At 40.7% G+C, this 20,281-nt stretch overlaps 1 protein-coding gene across 3 annotated transcripts in view; it reads right to left on the bottom strand.

Moving 5' to 3' along the window:
* The window catches only part of LOC110531729 (phospholipid-transporting ATPase ABCA1), a 227,524-nt gene that overhangs the window by 53,152 nt on the left and 154,091 nt on the right, over positions 1 to 20,281 (bottom strand). For all 3 annotated transcript variants that reach the window (XM_021615071.2, XM_021615074.2, XM_021615072.2), the window contains exons 35-39: positions 19,617 to 19,691; positions 19,105 to 19,274; positions 8,624 to 8,801; positions 5,755 to 5,870; positions 5,107 to 5,251 (exon numbers count right to left, since the gene is read on the bottom strand). In XM_021615071.2, the coding sequence (XP_021470746.2) occupies positions 5,107 to 5,251; positions 5,755 to 5,870; positions 8,624 to 8,801; positions 19,105 to 19,274; positions 19,617 to 19,691 (684 nt within the window). The remainder of the gene's footprint in view (positions 1 to 5,106; positions 5,252 to 5,754; positions 5,871 to 8,623; positions 8,802 to 19,104; positions 19,275 to 19,616; positions 19,692 to 20,281) is intronic.

The raw sequence follows: 20,281 nt of genomic DNA on the forward strand, positions 1-20,281 counted from the left end.
TTTCCTCAAAGACTTAAGGACACACCAGCCAACTAAAATGTCAAGCGTGATATCTTGGCTAATAATCTTGCCATCCATATAATGTATTACATAGTTACCTTTTATTTTCAATGCTAAGACGCTCAATTTGAATATATCTGGTCATATCAACACATTCTGGGCCCATTCCTACTGAACTATACGTGAAAGAGTTATTCATCATGGTCAAACTTCAAGAAGCTGGCAAAAGGCTAAAAGAGCCTGAAGTTAGAAACATAAGTGAATTGGAAAAAATAATAATAATAAAAGCAAATCAATGACCTTGTGCAGCAGAGGGCCCATTTGTCATCGAGAAGGATTTGAAGAAATAGAGACCTAATTTAAGATCAATATGTGAAATAACAGATCTTCTCTCAACTGGGTGTTTATCAAGGAGATCAAAGAGGTTTTTAGGCAATGACGAAACGCTTGACAATTTTCTTCAAAGTTTGCGCTATATGCCCATAAATCTTCTCTGAATGGGTTCTGAAGGGGAAAAATCTCCAAGGCTCTCGTCTGACCCATATTGCTTTAGTGTTCATATTCCCCAAGCATCGCCTCCATCTTCACCGGAGGGACTTCCGAAAAGGAAAATATATGGCTGGAAGCGTCTTGGGGATTGTGAGCTGATTTCTCAAACTATATGTGTAAAGGGAATTCAATTCAAACTTCATAATCAGTAATGTACAATACATCCCAAATGGAATGTAACATAGTGTACTATGTACTGTATATACAAAAACACTATATTATACACTAAAAGATGTAGACAGCTGATAAATGTAGACAGCTGTATTTAAACACATATCCCTCCCCTCACCACCCACACACATCACCACGCCAAAGCATGTCCCCTCAAAGCATATAGCACACTATAATTAAACTACATTATGTCCCTGACTAATGCAGCCCCATCGACTTCCTCCCTACCGACTCACTCTGCCCCTAACCTGGCCAGATCCATGCCCTACAAGCTTGTCTGAGTGGCTAGCGGCTGGTCTATTGACTCAGTTGCTGTCTCATGCATGCAAGGCAGGCTGCGATTGATGCGATGCTCAGGTAGCATGGGGGGGGGGGGGGATCTTCCATGCTCCCTCGCTCGGTCTCCAGATAAAACTGGGACATAAAGTGCTAAATGTGATGCTGTAGTGTGCTTTGCTTTTGTCTCAAGAATTGCCTTTTAAAAAAAAAAAATATCATTCCCTCTAGACTACCAGTCATCGTCCCATAGGAGGAGCTATTCACTTTGACCTTCAGTGGAGAAATAAATAAATGAAGAGAACTTCAACTATGCTGTTCCCATTTTAGCTATCGTCACAGCACAGGGTGGAAGCAAAGGAATAAAAGCATGAAAGCGTGGAAATAGAGACGGCGGAGAAAGATCGAGCCAGATATCTCGATACAACCTGTCGCGCTTAACTGTGTGTGTGTGTGGGGGGGGGAGGGGAGGGGGTGCATCCTTATCTACGTCGGCCATTTTGGCTCCTCTCTGTTCATCGGGTCTATCAGAACAGAACAGAGGAAATGTGGAAACCGACAACATCCCGGCATGTCGCAGCCTATTTTTCCAGGCGGTCCAACAGTGACAGTTCAACTCTGACAGTCGATTGGTAGGATAAGTGATGCATCAGTCCGGGACCGTGGCCAACTACAGGGCTCGTATCTGCATTGACATCCCCAGGAGTGAGAGCTGGGCTGTTATTGTCCCCTGTCTGGCATGTCTCAATTGACCCTCAGAGCTACACTACACAGCAGGCTTTCCAATACACTAGGCAAATGCCCTTGACAAGGAAGAGTCTGGTAAGTCACTCTCACAAATTGGCAGTGACTGGCATGAGCTCCATTATTATTGCCAGAGCCCCTTATGAATGAGATTCGCCAAAACAATACTGATAAATATATGGGAAAACAAGTGACAACAAAAATATGATTTTGTTTGATGGGGAGGTTGTCAGCGAAAAGACAAACCAAAAACAAATCAATGATGAACGACGGCAATGACAATAATGAAATCTCTATGCAAACGAGGTTGTCTGGTTATGTAAAAAGGAGACGGCAGACATTAAGCTGTGTCTGAGACACCAGAGAGGGTGGAGAGAAGATGAATGTTCAAAGGACAGGAGCATATGACAAAGTCAGTGAAGCCAAGATATTGCTCAGGTTGGAGTGGAGATTAGAGTTAGCTGACTTTTGAAGTGGAAGCTCAGATGGGGGAACCTGATGTTGCAACTTGTCAGAGTGAAGTGCTTACAACACACACACACAAATACATGGATAACCACCAGTGGCGGTCAGTGCTGTTTAAGATGAGGAAGTGCAATTTAGTTTTTTTCCATGAGCATGGCCTTATTTCTATTACCATATTGGATGACTGTCATTCATATTCCATTCACCCAGTTCAATGTAACATCAATAGATTTAGGCTACTACATGATATTCAAATTTTCCCTATACCATTCATGAGGTTGCTACAACATAGTCTATGAATGAAAGTTTACAAGGTAGGTGCACACAGGTCGAGAGAAACATAGGTGACACATGGACAGACAGTGACACATTCAATACCACCTTGCACACTTCCGCTTGCCTCTAGCTGATATAGGGTGGGATCATTAGTTCAACAGGTGCAAAGGAGAGTTTATATTGGACAAATTCAGGTACTGTATGTTTATCCTCGCTTTGTTCCGTTTAAGAAAATGTTTTCAACAGAATCGTCGGAATGAATACACCCCGATCATGTGTAAACACAGTTTCATAACAGCCACGTTATATTCCTTCTCGCATCTATGCTCTCTCCTCCTCTCACCTTTTCCCTTCATCGCTTGTGGACGTCAATGCACAACACATCAGCTGTATGTGACCAGGTGAAAAAACCTTTCCAAATCAAACCACATCATAACCGCTACACACAGCCTACATTGTTGTCAGCATATTAGCTAAAGTAATGTCATAGTCAACATAGCTAATAGAACTAAAGTAGGTTAGTAAACCTGCTACCGTGTGCAGTCAATAAGCAGTATAGCACTTACACCGGCGGGCCCCGGTGGCAATAAATTAGTAAAACCAAAAGCTTACCTTGACTTGGAAGAGTTCCAGTGTTGTGTTGGATAGTCATAGCCAGCTAGCTAACATAGCATCCCTCTGTTTGAGCAGGGTGGTTTAGTAGGCTAAATTAGCTAGCCGCATTTGCTATCTAAAAAAAATGACAAAATCTCTCTCTTGCTTCACCTTCATTTTGGAAGACATTAATTTGTTAAAAACTGTTCAACTATTGTATTTCTCTCTCTTTGAGTCAACTACTCTCAACATTTTATGCACTGCACGCTAGCTGTATCTTATGCTTTCAGCACTAGATTCTTTCTCTGACCCTTTGATTAGGTAGACAAAACGTGGACAACATGTCAGTTCATGCTGCAAGAGCTCTGATAGGTTGGAGGATGTCCTCCGGAAGTTGTCATAAGTCTATGAAAGGGGGTGATAACCATGAGTCTCATAGGTTTTGTATTGATGTCAATGTACCCAGAGAAGGATGGAAACTAGCTGTCCTCAGGCTACACCATGGTGCTACCCTACTGCTGTTGAGGCTACTGTAGACAGCCTTTGCAAAATAGTATGTTTTAATCGATTATTTGGCAATGTGATTATACTTAGTATAGTTTTATCATAAAAGGATAAATGGTTTTCTTTTTGGTCCTCCCCTTCCTCCTCTGAGGAGCCTCCAATGATAAGCACGCACACACTCACTAGGGATGTGCACACACGGATAAGCACAAATGGTTTCTCTCTCTCTCTCACACACATGGGATGTGTTCTGTTAATTTGGCCAATCAAAGCGGCAACAAGGCTCAATGTGTAGCAAGTGAAGTGAGCGTTCACTAATTTAATTAAATATCTCGACTTGTAGCGAATGTTAAAATAATTCACATCGGGGATTGAACTTCATCATCATAAACACATTTCAGAGCATTTCAGAACATAAAAACAATGTTTGGACCAGGGATTTTGGCACCGCTAGGTTTCCACGCATTATCTGCCCAGCAGAGTAGACACTGGGGGCCTGGTTCCAACTTATAAAGAATGGTTAAACTAAGAAAATGTTGTCCTTAGCATAAATATATTGAAAAAAAATATACGCGCAACATGCAACAATTTCAAAGATTTTACTGAGTTAAAGTTCATTTAAGGAAATGTGTAATGGTGGTATTAATCAGCTTCTTGATATGCCACACCTGTCAGGAGGTTGGATTATCTTGGCACAGGAGAAATGCTCAGTAAGAGGGATGTAAACTAATTTGAGCACAACATTTGAGAGAAATAAGCTTTTAGGAAAATGTATGGGATTTTTTATTTCAGCTCATGAAACATGGGACCAACATTTTACATGTTGCATTTATATTTTTGTTCAGTGTATGAGTATTTTCCATGAAGTTAACTCATTGGTATCTCGGTAAGTATTGAACCAGCCATGCTTTTGCTAACTGACAATTCAGTCTAAACAAAAGCAACCATGACACTGAAAAATGGCATCTCACACTCCACCGCTCTCATTGTTCCTATCCATCTTCTTAACAATCTCTCCAGTTGTCTTTTTCTCTTAGTTGCTTTCTTTCTTTCTCTTTTCTCCGTCTTTGTCTTTTGATTCTCCAGGGAGAAAGGGAAGCTTTTGGTATGAATGAAAGATGGATGAAGCACATTCTACAAAGACACAATTCTCACCTCACAATTAAACATTAAAGTGAATTTAAGATACCACCTTTGAAACTCATCCAGTGGGTTAAAAGCAACAAAAAAAAGCAATTCCAGGAGGAAAATCTCCCTCGAACTAGTTGAAAGCCTGCACACAAATACACAGTGGTATATTGAGGAAAGGGATCAATTAGCTCGACAAAAATGTAATCACCCTGATATAATAGTCGAGTGAGCAATCGTTTCTTTGATAAATGTGTGTATTTCCATCCCAGTATGTACGGTATCAACATTAGGATAGCCAAAAGGACACAGACACCTAGCCCTTGTCACTCCGAAGCTGTCCTAATATGGACACTGTAACAATGAAGACTCAGGAAAGAGGCAACCCGCATCACCTACATCATCAGCGAACAACTCCATGACGAAGGTGGCCACGCTCCCATTGATGCCGATGAAGAGGTTGATGCAGGTCAGCACCACGTAGGCCGTGCTGGGAACGTTGAAGATAAACGAGGCTGGGTACATCATGGGTGTGATAGACCACCTGAAAACACAGATGGTTAACTGCATAGACGTTTTCATATCTTACTATTTAAACAGCACAGTATGAAATGAGACAGGGGGAGATACATGAGGAGGGGTATACAGACTTGAAGGAACAGTTTGCACTTTAATTTCAAATCCAAAGTGCTGGAGTACAGCGCCAAAACAATGACAAATGTATCACTGTCCCAATATGTTTAGAGCTCACTGGACTGTATTGACTGTGGCACACCATGTGGAAAACTGTGAATTTGATGTTAAACAACACTCAAATATTATTTGTAGCGTTTATGAGATGTTTACTGACTAAGCGCTGTGTGGGCACAAAAGGATCTAATAAGTCAATTTGACCTTTTCGTACCGCAATACAAACATTTCAAACTTCTTGCTCCATACGAACATTACATCTATAGTCCAATCACAATGTTCTTATTTTTCATGAAACTTCTTTGAACTGAGTAAGTCAGCACATAAAAATATGGATATCATTTTGGTTCTACTTACCCATACATCATCAGTAGCAGAATCAAAGCTGGTAAGTTAGAAAGGGACACGTAGGCTTTTTGTTGGAAACACAGGAAGATGACGATGACTATTAGACACGGGACTATGTAGTTGCACTGTAATAAAGCACACAAAACCCATTAGACTGTAGTTACACTGTAATAAAGCATGTTTAGCCCCTTATTGGACTATGTAGTTACACTGTAATAAAGCATGTTTAGCCCCTTATTGGACTATGTAGTTACACTGTAATAAAGCATGTTTAGCCCCTTATTGGACTATGTAGTTACACTGTAATAAAGCATGTTTAGCCCCTTATTGGACTATGTAGTTACACTGTAATAAAGCACACAACCCCTCATTGGACTATGTAGTTACACTGTAATAAAACATGTATAATCCCTTATTAGACTTAGTTACTGTAATAAAGCACGTATAACCCCTTATTAGACTATGTAGTTACACTGTAATAAAGCATGTATAACCCCTTATTAGACTATGTAGTTACACTGTAATTAAGCACAACCCCTCATTGAACTATGTAGTTACGCAGTAATAAATCACACATAACACCTAATTAGACTATGCAGTTACACTCTCTGAAAGAAAATATGTTGAACTCCAGTAAATGTGAATTCTATAGATTAGGTTTTAATTCGCTTTTCCAGCTGCCCTCTTTCATTTGCTCATTAACAAGAAAGCAATCTATTCCCCTTCATATGAGGAGACAAGTCTGAGGCTGGCCTGACTGGACAAATCTAATGAAAACCATCTCGCAATTTACCTAACTGTAGTACAGTTGAAGTCGGAAGTTTACATACACCTTAGCCAAATACATTTAAACTCAGTTTTTCACAATTCCTGACATTTAATCCAAGTACAAATTCCCTGTTTTAGGTCAGTTAGGATCACCACTTTATTTTAAGAATGTGAATTGTCAGAATAGTAATAGAGAGAATGATTTATTTCAGCTTTTATTTATTTCACCATATTCCAAGTGGGTCCGAAGTTTACATACACTCAAATAGTATTTGGTAGCATTGCCTTTAAATGTATTAACTTGGGTCAAATGTTTCAGGTAGCCGTCCACAAGCTTCCCATAATAAGTTGGGTGAATTTTGTCCCATTCCTCCTGACAGAGCTGGTGTAACTGAGTCAGGTTCGTAGGCCTCCTTGCTCGCACACACTTTTTCAGTTATGCACACATATTTTCTATAGGATTGAGGCCAGTGCTTTGTGATGGCCACTCCAATACCGTGACTTTGTTGTCCTTAAGCCATTTTGCCACAACTTTGGAAGTATGCTTGGGGTCATTGTCCATTTGGAAGACCCATTTGTGATCAACCTTTAACTTCCTGACTGATGTCTTGAGATGTTGCTTCAATATATCCACATAATTTTCTTGCCTCATGATGCCATCTATTTTGTGAAGTGCACCAGTCCCTCCTGCAGCAAAGCACCCCCACAACATGATGCTGTCACCCCTGTGCTTCATGTTTGGGATGGTGTTTTTCGGCTTACAAGCCTCACCCTTTTTTCTCCAAACAGTCATTATGGCCAAACAGTTCTATTTTTATTTCATCCAAAAAGTTTCTCCAAAAAGTACGATCTTTGTCCCCATGTGAAGTTTTTTATGGCGGTTTTGGAGCAGTGGCTTCTTCCGTGCTGAGCGTCCTTTCAGGTTATGTCGATATTGGACTCGTTTTACTGTGGATATAGATACTTTTCTACCTGTTTCCTCTACATCTTCACAAGGTCCTTTGCTGTTGTTCTGGGATTTACTTGCAAATGCTTAAGCGGAAATGCTTAAGCTCACCATCTGACAGTTTTTCGACTGCATTCCTAAAAAAATGTGACTCTCTGCATAATTACATATTATCTTTCATTTTGTTAGCATTCATCCAGCATAATAGCTAATAGTTACCTGAGTTACCTGATAGACGGTTTAACGCCATTAGGCCTGAGGGAAAGTGCTCATGTTCTACCGCTTCACATCACTTTTTGCCACTGCTAAGCTTGTTGAGCACAACAAATTGGAACAGCCGGTGTCAATAATTCAACGCTAGCCAATGACAGTTACTCAGGCATGGACTTCTGAGCAGCTATTGCGATCACAGGTATATTTGCCATTTTTCATACTTTTAGTTGAGGTTCATTCTCATCCATCCCTTCCTCACAGTGGACGGTAGAATGCAATTGCGTACCCCCTTGTGTGGTCACCAATTAGGGGTAAGATGGCGGAGAAACCGAAGGTTTGTTGGCATCAGAATCTCAGGTGCCACCAACTGCCATTGTTGCCTGACTAACCAAACTCCCTGTTCCGGCAAAACGTCATCCCACGCCCACGGATGTTTGTTTCTTCTCTGGAATGAGTCAAGATCTGAGTACCTTCTTGACAATTTCTAGAATGCAAACATATTCTAACTGTTCTGATTGGTCTCAGAAACTGATGGGTTGTGCCAGAGCCAGGACACATGTGGGTAACACAGCGTTTTGATAATCTTTCATTGGCTTTGATACTCGATTTGGTTAGAAATGATCCAATCGCTGATGACTTTGTTTTGTACAACACCCCTCATTTTGACAACACCCCAAACGACTTCAATGATGGCAGTCTCAGACTGAAGTATGTAGTGAACATAGAGCAGTGTCAGATAACTGCTGTTTTGTCCTTGAGCAAGATCTTAATTAACACCTAATGTGTTCCAGGGACCCTTCTCTGTGGCTGACCCTGTGCCTTGCATGTGTGTATGTGTGATGTCCGGGGGGTTGGGAATGACATAAGACAGCAAAAAGACACATTTACGATTCACATTGGACAATAACGTTGAATTCTGAACTATTAAATTCTCTAATGAAGATAGCCTACAATATCCCAGGCGAAGTTGGCGACCCAGTAGACGGTCGGGTTGACGCCACTGACAAACTGCAAGTGCTTGGCCTTGCTGACACGCTCCTGGATGAGGAAGAGGACGAAGCTTGCTGGGATGAAGGACATGGCAAAGATGACACAGATGGACACCACCACATCGGTGGAGGTGGCGGCCCTGAAGGAGAGAAAACAGGAAGTTGAGTACAAGTTTGATCCTGTGTGATCTTCTAGCATGATCAATAGGTCTGGTTGATATTTCTAGAACTGGTAGAGGGTCAATTGTTTTAAAGGGGAAGTTTAGTATTTTACAATTCAATGTTAGATGATAAACCCTAATCTATGATTTGCTTTTCTTTAAACAACCACTACAAACGTCAGCTAACTCTAGCAACTGTTAGCTAAAAATACATTGTGATGGGAGCAAAACAATTGCCAAATGACCTATAAGTAAGGTCAAACCAAATAATTGAGTTTATTTCAGCCTATTTTTCCCAGGTCCCACATGACCCAATCACTGCCATGAATTTTTAACAAGCTATCAGTAGATAAAGTAAGGTGAAGGGACCTCTTAAAGAAAACCGAACAATGGATTACAGTTTCTCCCGGCCCACAGACTACTTTTAGTGTGCAGAACCATCTAGAATGAAGTTGTAAAATATTGAAATCCACCATCAAGAGTGATTGATTTTTCTAGTATCGATCCATCAATCATGAAATGTATTCATTACTCTTTCACATCTTCTGTCATGTGCTCTACAGTAACCTGGCCTAAACCCGTACAGGTCAGTCCTAAAGGACCATACAATATTTAGTCTGGTGTGTGAACAGCTTGTGTTTATAATTCTATGAGTGTTTTGTTTTCGTGCGTTTCCCAAGATGCAGTCACCACTTACAAAATAGTGTTTCCCTTGTTTTGCTTCTTTCCCATTATGGATTAATGACTCACTAGGAAACAGTAGAAGTAGCCAGAGGAAAACCGAGGACACATTTGAAACCCATATACTTCCTTTACTAACAAACAAGAGCCAGAGGCCACTCAGACCTTTCACCTGACAATTAGTCCTATCAATCGAGGACTCAAGGGAGCAGATAGGGTCACAGTGGTAAAGAGGGAAAAAATCCTGTCTGAGAAATATGTTATGAACTTGACATTGCATGCATTCCAAATGGCACCCTATTCCCTATATAGTGCACTACTTTTGACCGGACCCCTATAGGCCCTTGTCAAAAGTAGTCCAGGGATCTGAGGCCAACGTCTGCTTAGCCCTCAGGGGCTGTAGATAGAGGAATGGTCAAGAGGCCTTACGGTGGAAGTAAGCCTCATACCCTTTCCAGGTGTTGAGTTTCATTCTGAGTGAAATCTCACACTTTCTGCCCCAGTCTTGCCATTAATCTTGCCTTTGACCTGGAATGAACACAGATGCTACTGAAATGTTTTACCTATACTTTAGTTGCTCTGGAGAAGAGTTTCTAAAAAAGCACCAACATATTTATAACCCTGAAAGCACCAACATATCTATAACCCTGAAAGCACCAACATATCTATAACCCTGAAAGCACCAACATATCTATAACCCTGAAAGCACCAACATATTTATAACCCTGAAAGCACCAACATATCTATAACCCTGAAAGCATCAACATATCTATAACCCTGAAAGCACCAACATATCTATAACCCTGAAAGCACCAACATATCTATAACCCTGAAAGCAACAACATATCTATAACCCTGAAAGCACCAACATATCTATAACCCTGAAAGCACCAACATATTTATAACCCTGAAAGCACCAACATATTTATAACCCTGAAAGCACCAACATATTTATAACCCTGAAAGCACCAACATATCTATAACCCTGAAAGCACCAACATATCTATAACCCTGAAAGCACCAACATATCTATAACCCTGAAAGCACCAACATATTTATAACCCTGAAAGCACCAACATATCTATAACCCTGAAAGCACCAACATATTTATAACCCTGAAAGCACCAACATATCTATAACCCTCAAAGCACCAACATATCTATAACCCTGAAAGCACCAACATATTTATAACCCTGAAAGCACCAACATATTTATAACCCTGAAAGCACCAACATATCTATAACCCTGAAAGCACCAACATATCTATAACCCTGAAAGCACCAACATATCTATAACCCTGAAAGCACCAACATATTTATAACCCTGAAAGCACCAACATATCAATAACCCTCAAAGCACCAACATATCTATAACCCTGAAAGCACCAACATATGTATAACCCTGAAAGCACCAACATATTTATAACCCTGAAAGCACCAACATATCTATAACCCTGAAAGCACCAACATATCTATAACCCTGAAAGCACCAACATATCTATAACCCTGAAAGCACCAACATATCTATAACCCTGAAAGCACCAACATATCTATAACCCTGAAAGCACCAACATATCTATAACCCTGAAAGCACCAACATATCTATAACCCTGAAAGCACCAACATATCTATAACCCTGAAAGCACCAACATATTTATAACCCTGAAAGCACCAACATATTTAGAACCCTGAAAGCACCAACATATTTAGAACCCTGAAAGCACCAACATATTTAGAACCCTGAATGCACCAACATATTTAGAACCCTGAAAGCACCAACATATTTATAACCCTGAAAGCACCAACATATCTATAACCCTGAAAGCACCAACATATTTATAACCCTGAAAGCTCCAACATATTTAGAACCCTGAAAGCACCAACATATTTAGAACCCTGAAAGCACCAACATATTTAGAACCCTGAAAGCACCAACATATTTAGAACCCTGAAAGCACCAACATATTTTATAACCCTGAAAGCTCCAACATATCTATAACCCTGAAAGCACCAACATATTTATAACCCTGAAAGCACCAACATATTTAGAACCCTGAAAGCACCAACATATTTATAACCCTGAAAGCTCCAACATATCTATAACCCTGAAAGCACCAACAAATTTATAACCCTGAAAGCACCAACATATTTATAACCCTGAAAGCACCAACATATTTATAACCCTGAAAGCACCAACATATTTATAACCCTGAAAGCACCAACATATCTATAACCCTGAAAGCACCAACATATTTATAACCCTGAAAGCACCAACATATTTATAACCCTGAAAGCACCAACATATTTATAACCCTGAAAGCACCAACATATTTATAACCCTGAAAGCACCAACATATCTATAACCCTGAAAGCACCAACATATTTATAACCCTGAAAGCACCAACATATCTATAACCCTGAAAGCACCAACATATCTATAACCCTGAAAGCACCAACATATTTATAACCCTGAAAGCACCAACATATTTATAACCCTGAAAGCACCAACATATTTATAACCCTGAAAGCACCAACATATTTAGAACCCTGAAAGCACCAACATATTTATAACCCTGAATGCACCAACAGGAGTCATTTTTTATGGTGATGATTGTATGTCAAGTTGTAACACTTTTTCTTATATTACCCTTTTGTGACACAAGTAAATGGTTTAAAGTCCCTTAAATAAACATTTCAAAAAGATACACACATTTACAGTCACATTTGGCTTAAAAAAAAGTATACGCTTTTGTATGTTTTTCATGTTTCGAACAGTTATTTTGATCAATTTCCTTCAAAGCAACATTCAAAATGCTGTGTTTCTGTGATACTCAGAGGCTGATAACTTGGTGATAAATTGGTGATTAAGCTAACCTGACACACCGGTACAACCTAAGATGACTGCTGATATGAGTGATATGGGCAGCAGTGCCATCAGACTTAAAGCTCTAACTATGTAACGCTATGGACTATCAACTCACGTCCAATGGCGAAGGTGCATAAAGATGGAGGAATTCCGATAGGACGTCCTTGTTTTTAGACGTAACTACAGCGCGCGACAGGGTTCAATATGTCAATAGTATTGGGATCAAGTTTACTGTGCTACTGCTGAAACAAGCAAAAAAAGTAATGGAAACTCTGAGAGCACTGTCTGATATGGCAAACTTAGCAAATAAAGCATTCGTGGTAAGTACAGATGGGCCGGCAACTTTATGCATGTCCGCTATTGCATCTGAAATGTGAGACTCTCAACTTGGTACAGAGACATTGACTGAAAGCTAAAAATGTATTCACATTTTGTAGTTATTTTCAGTTATAGTGGCTGCCACGGCCCCAAGGTGCCAAATTAGGGGTGGCTCCATATCTATATATTTTCAGGGAACTTACACCTCTGACAAATGTGGTGCTTTTATCTCAAAGTGAACTATTGAGTCAAACTGTTCAGTTTAGACACACCACTAGTACACAAAGTGGGGATTATTTTTCATTTCTCCATATTAAACTTTTCACACGTGAGTTACAAATATCTTGCGGTCGGTCGCAGCAGTGCCAGTTATTTTATGCACGTGATGTCAGAATGCGCTCACTGTTTCAAATGGTCCTCTCTTCTCATCTTTGTTTGACGCGGGAAAAAACAAACATGTTGGAGCGCAAACTACCCATCGTCAGATTACTTTCGATTTTCAGAAAGTGTTTTACTAAATTATTTCGATCCATGGTGAGCTCACCCATGATGTGATGAATTTTAAATAGTAATTGCTATTAGCTAATTGATATTGTGGTTGCTGTCAGCTGAGAGTTAGCTAAATATGACCACTTTCCTGTCTTTCCTCAGTTAGCGCGAGGACTAATGTAGCCTACATTTTTCCAGTTTGGATGATTGTGCTGCGCTGTCGCTACTTCTGTGAATGTCTGAACATTGCATCCAAAATAAAACGGTCAAATTCTGTACATAACTGTGTAAGGACTGTGCTTGTGCAAAATGTTTCTGTGAAAAAAACAGTGTGGCCTGCTCAAACGCTGACTTGCGTCAATCGAAACTGGACATTCTAAATAAGCATTCTAATTACACCGGGTTGTACGCACGCTGCAGAGAACATGAAATCATAGAACATTTTATAATACTTTTTTCACTAGTTGCTTGACAAAGTCCTTACATTTTAGGAGGATAAAAAAATTGGTTTCGAAATGATGTTTTTGTCATCTTGGTGCTTTTTGGGTTAATGACTAAAATTAAATCAAAGGTCGAGTATTAGCATACAAGTCCCATATGGTTTTATTTATAGGTAAAATATGGCTGGTTGGACCAATTCTATCTATGTTCTATGATATACTGTTAGTTTATGTATTAGCTTGTTACCAATAGATGACTCAGTTTGACTGAATTCTCTTTTTGACTAGCAATCAGGCCAAACTACTGAAAACATTTCCGAGAACCAATGACGATTCTTCATGGAAACTCTTGATCCTCCATGCTGTTTGAATATCATTCACCCCGCTAAAGGCATGTTGTGCTTTCTTGCCTTCCATACTTTCACATTCTGTCAATTCAGAGCTCCTGCTGGTCTCTTTTGATGAATAGATCCCCCTCTTTCTGCTCTCTGCTGTCACATCTAACAGAGTTTCGGGTATGAGGAGGTTTTGGAAGTTCACAAACAAGAGATGGAAACTGCACCAGAGAGGTGCTGGACGTTTGAGGTCAAAGGTCATTCAACAGCACTTCAATTATTCATGTTAGCTGGTATGGAGTGGGCCAAAATAAAAAATCTTCCTCCAACTGGATTTCTTCTTTGCTATTTTATCCACATTGAAGAAGAAACACTAGAGGAGTTGGCGATTATAGATGTTACGGTCTTAGTTACCCCCCTGTGTAGTTTATTAGCTAATTGCAGATTGCAGGCAGTGGGCGACCACGTCTTTAGCTTAAGATCAACCGAGAGGCTCAAAGAGTTCATCTCTTTACCAACTCACTTGCGAGGGGCAAGACGCAACCGTTTCTCTTTCCTCAGAAGCTGCTGACCTCTCCTTCATAAGAATAAATCTTAATTTCCAATGTGTTGCTGTCAAAACTTCCTTGCTGCGTCCGCTTATTGAGCTGTGAACCAGACTACAGTATATTCTACCACCTCCTCGCACACACACACACAGACAGACAGGCAGGCAGGCACACACACACACAAACGTCCCTCCTCCCTCCCCACCCTGCCACAATCTCTCACCAGACTTCATGCCAGATAATTAACATATTACATTAGTTATCAGGTGCAGCCCCGCCATGGCCTGGACGTAATTGGGATGCGTAAACATGAAATAATTTACGCAGTGGGTGCTACCCCACTTTCAACAGTTTTCAACAGGCTTATCTAGACCGCACTCAACAGGGCCAAAGATTAGTTGAGGCAAGTGTTTGGCTAATGAGGTAACCCTGAACAAGGACTAGCGGCTTATCACTGTGAGGGAACACGCACCCTGCTAGTAAAGTAACAAACTGTATAGTTTAGGAGAAGCTTTTAATATGTTTTAATGTGCCTGGTCTTTCCAGTTGAGCGTGTGTGTTTTTCAATTGTATAGGTAAACAATTTTCCATTCCAGTATATGTAGCCATAATGCAAATCTGTTCATTCTATTGAACACTGAGGGACTAGTTGTCCAAATAATTACTAGTTTGTCAACATCTGTTTGGTGCTACCAATGTAAAAAAAAAAGTAAGAAAAAAATGAAAAAAAGGAAACTCATGACAAAGGATGTTTCTTTCTAACTACCCGGAAAAACGAATACCTTCTGTGAAGACCGTATGCAAAGCCCTAAATGTCAAGCTCTCTTTTATTAAAGGACATTGGAGATTTAGTGACTGAACAGGTCTCTCTCTGATTCACTGAAGGCAAGCTCCAGGTCACATAGAACCACCATGATGATTTACTGTGTCTTCTTACGCTAGCAGAGCACTGCGGTCAGTCAAACAAAATGCCTGGACAGAAGCTATCCCCGAACACAACCACCCCTCCGTGTTTCCCCATCTGATACATTGAAAACCATACTTTGACTGGGAAACAACTATTGAATTAAGGCAATGATGCAGGGACACGAGCACGATCACATAGGACACGGACACCCTAGCTTTTTTTCCTTTAGTAATTCATTTTACATGGAAGGAGAATCCCAAGTTAATCTCTAGATCATGGATAATAAATTACAGGCAGGGCCCACATGGAGATTGAGAGAGCAAGAGAGAGAGAGAGACAAAGAGACACAAACAGAGAAAGAAAGAGAGATGTGTCTTGAGCTGAATTTATGGGTTGGAAGCTGTCGTAATTATCTTCTAGCCAAGCCAGCTTCTCTCTCTAATTCACCACTGTTGCTAACACCCGGCCACTACATAAATACCTTACTTGGAACCACAACAAAGGAACAAGGAATTAAATGGTATCTGTGGCATGATTGATCGAGTCCACAGGATCTCATCAGGTTTCAACTTCGAAACGGACATTTCAGCAAACAAAGTGTGAAAACTAAGCATCTACAGAGAAAGATGTACAGGACAACAGAAATAGAGCTTAATGTTTTGCTCTGTAAATGTTATGCTATGCTACAGGTAACTGCCAAAATAATGGAAACATGAGTAAATGAGGGATACAAAGTAAATTGAAAGCAGGTGCTTCCACACAGGTGTGGTTCTTGAGATGATTAAACCATTAACATTCCATCATGCTTAGGGTGTATACAAATGCTGGGTAGGCCATTATTTTGGCTGCCATGGCTATGCCCCCATAGAATGCCAATGCCCCAATCAACAGGGCACAAGTGGTCACTGGATGGTTTGATGAGCATGAAAACGATGTAAACCATATGCCATGGCCGTCTCAGTCACCAGATCTCAACCAAATTGAACACCTATGGGAGATTCTAGAGCAGCTCCTGAGACAGCGTTTTCCACCACCATCAACAAAACATCAGATGATGGAATTCTCATGGAAGAAGGGTGTCACCTCCCTCCAATAGTGTTCCAGACACTTGTATAATCTATGCCAAGGTGCATTGAAGCTGTTCTGGCTGATGGTGGCCCAACGCCCTATTAGGACACGGGAATGTTGGCGTTTCCTTTATTTTGGCCGTCACCTATATGCTTTGCTATGCAATGTTATGTCATTCTACGATGTGATATGTCACGGCATGTTATTTTATTATGCTGTGTTATGTCATGCTAGTGCTATTATATGCTACTGTATGTTTTCACATGTTAAGTAATTCATTATGATATGCTATATTATGCTACACCATATGTTACTTACTATATGTTACATTATCTCATTTCAGAGAGGGGTTTTCTCGATGATGGAAATTAGATCGATGATAGACTCAGACTGCATTAGACAGTGAAGGCTTGTGGTTCTGTACTTCTATAACGCCCTCATTGACACTAAAGATCTCATGGGGAAGCTTCAGGGCTCCAGACTGATCACTTGGGTTATAAAGGAACAGTATGTGAAAGCAGGCGGTCCCCATGGGATCGCCTCTAGTGTGCTATTACAAACACAAATCTACAGTGCCTTGCGAAAGTATTCGGCCCCCTTGAACTTTGCGACCTTTTGCCACATTTCAGGCTTCAAACATAAAGATATAAAACTGTATTTTTTTGTGAAGAATCAACAACAAGTGGGACACAATCATGAAGTGGAACGACATTTATTGGATATTTCAAACTTTTTTAACAAATCAAAAACTGAAAAATTGGGCGTGCAAAATTATTCAGCCCCCTTAAGTTAATACTTTGTAGCGCCACCTTTTGCTGCGATTACAGCTGTAAGTCGCTTGGGGTATGTCTCTATCAGTTTTGCACATCGAGAGACTGAAATCTTTTCCCATTCCTCCTTGCAAAACAGCTCGAGCTCAGTGAGGTTGGATGGAGAGCATTTGTGAACAGCAGTTTTCAGTTCTTTCCACAGATTCTCGATTGGATTCAGGTCTGGACTTTGACTTGGCCATTCTAACACCTGGATATGTTTATTTTTGAACCATTCCATTGTAGATTTTGCTTTATGTTTTGGATCATTGTCTTGTTGGAAGACAAATCTCCGTCCCAGTCTCAGGACTTTTGCAGACTCCATCAGGTTTTCTTCCAGAATGGTCCTGAATTTGGCTCCATCCATCTTCCCATCAATTTTAACCATCTTCCCTGTCACTGCTGAAGAAGAGCAGGCCCAAACCATGATGCTGCCACCACCATGTTTGACAGTGGGGATGGTGTGTTCAGGGTGATGAGCTGTGTTGCTTTTACGCCAAACATAACGTTTTGCATTGTTGCCAAAAAGTTCAATTTTGGTTCCATCTGACCAGAGCACCTTCTTCCACATGTTTGGTGTGTCTCCCAGGTGGATTGTGACAAACTTTAAACAACACTTTTTATGGATATCTTTAAGAAATGGCTTTCTTCTTGCCACTCTTCCATAAAGGCCAGATTTGTGCAATATACGACTGATTGTTGTCCTATGGACAGAGTCTCCCACCTCAGCTGTAGATCGCTGCAGTTCATCCAGAGTGATCATGGGCCTCTTGGCTGCATCTCTGATCAGTCTTCTCCTTGTATGAGCTGAAAGTTTAGAGGGACGGCCAGGTCTTGGTAGATTTGCAGTGGTCTGATACTCCTTCCATTTCAATATTATCGCTTGCACAGTGCTCCTTGGGATGTTTAAAGCTTGGGAAATCTTTTTGTATCCAAATCTGGCTTTAAACTTCTTCACAACAGTATCTCGGACCTGCCTGGTGTGTTCCTTGTTCTTCATGATGCTCTCTGCGCTTTTAACGGACCTCTGAGACTATCACAGTGCAGGTGCATTTATACGGAGACTTGATTACACACAGGTGGATTGTATTTATCATCATTAGTCATTTAGTTCAACATTGGATCATTCAGAGATCCTCACTGAACTTCTGGAGAGAGTTTGCTGCACTGAAAGTAAAGGGGCTGAATAATTTTGCACGCCCAATTTTTCAGTTTTTGATTTGTTAAAAAAGTTTGAAATATCCAATAAATGTTGTTCCACTTCATGATTGTGTCCCACTTGTTGTTGATTCTTCACAAAAAAATACAGTTTTATATCTTTATGTTTGAAGCCTGAAATGTGGCAAAAGGTCGCAAAGTTCAAGGGGGCCGAATACTTTCGCAAGGCACTGTATATCTCTTGTCTTTCTCTCTGTCTTTCTGACTTTATTTCTCTCTTTTTCTCCGTCACTCTTTATTTTTCTGCCTTTCTCTCCCATCTCTATTTCTCTTTATTTCTCAGAGGGCCTCATCCTCTCAATCTCCCAATTAATCTATACGCCAGCCTAATACTATTCCTCTCCCTCTCTCCACTTTTCCCTCTCCATCTCAGACTCCTGCCACTCGTTCTGCCGCTCCAGCTTCCCCCACTACCTTTCCCTCTGGCTCCACGTGGCCTGTCGTACAGGTGATAGAACAGGTATAGGGTAAAGTTACCCCTAGATGCTGATCTTGGGTCAGCGTTGCATTTTCCCCATGTATGGTTACAGTTAGGATTGGGGAAGGGTAACTGATCCTAGATCAGTACCTAAGGGAACCCCAGAGCTGATACAACCCGACTTACATTGCCTGGTAGGAAAGCTGAGCCTTGGTGAGGTTGAGGGGGTGGCTTGAGGAGGAGATTCCATACTCCCTGGGGTCATGACCCGGCGGCAGGTTGCCTCTCAAGATGGCGTTGTTGGCCACATTGAGGAACGATACAATACCGTGCCACGCCTGGTTGTAGAACCACACCTGGAGACATGACAGATGGTTTATTGCTGCTAGAGTTCACAGACAATATAAAGCATATATACACTTTCCCCGACAAAGATTAAAGCTAGTCCCAGGTTAAAAATAATGTTCAATGGAGATTCTCCATTTAAAGTTTATTATATTTTATCCGTGACTTGTCTTAATCTTGGTCTTGAAAACCAGCCCATGGAGAGTACCTTACTCCATACCTATGTAGCGCCAAAGCAAGTGACAACAATTATCAAGATGTGGAAACACTTAGCATAACATAACAAAAAAATGGTAATGGCCACCAAGGAACCTCTGAGTCTCTAAGCCTCAAGATGAATGATGATATAATACCTTGACATTATCCCTGGTCCCGAGCTCTTTCAGGAGCATCTCGGTATTCAGGAGCATCTGATCGGTTGTGTTATCCTAATGAAGGAGAGAATTTAAAAAACAACAGAAAAAGGCTTAATTGGACACACTTGGAAAATACATATCCTCTTTGAAATGCAAAACACAACAACACAGGAGAGGGGGATAGGGATCTCAGCAATACCTGTAGGTTGCTGAGGCCCACTTATTTTATATAGGCTTGAGAAGTAACATTCATTTTCTTGTTATTTTGGCAAACCTGCAACACTGCCTTTCGCTTGCCCCCATGTCCATGTCATCTTATCTACTGTGATCTAAATTATACAAAAACTGATCTTAAGTCAGCACTCCTGCTCTGAGATGCTTGACGCATATGGCCCCTGAGTACTAGAGCTATAGAGGGCAGGTGGGAGTGGGAGCCGAATGAGTCAATGTTGATGACCGAGTGGGGGTCGAATGACTTCGACAACCCAGGACTGCCTTCCACTTGTTTCGCTCTCCTCTTTAATTTATTTTTATTTTTAATATGTCTCTCTTTTCTCACTATGGAAATAACATGGTGTTATAACATATAGCACATGACAGCTACAGGACCAAGCAGGAGTGGGCCGAATGGGTCGCCTTAAAAAAAATACACTCTGGTCATG

This window comes from Oncorhynchus mykiss, chromosome 9, assembly GCF_013265735.2.
Source record: "Oncorhynchus mykiss isolate Arlee chromosome 9, USDA_OmykA_1.1, whole genome shotgun sequence".
NCBI lineage: Eukaryota > Metazoa > Chordata > Actinopteri > Salmoniformes > Salmonidae > Oncorhynchus > Oncorhynchus mykiss.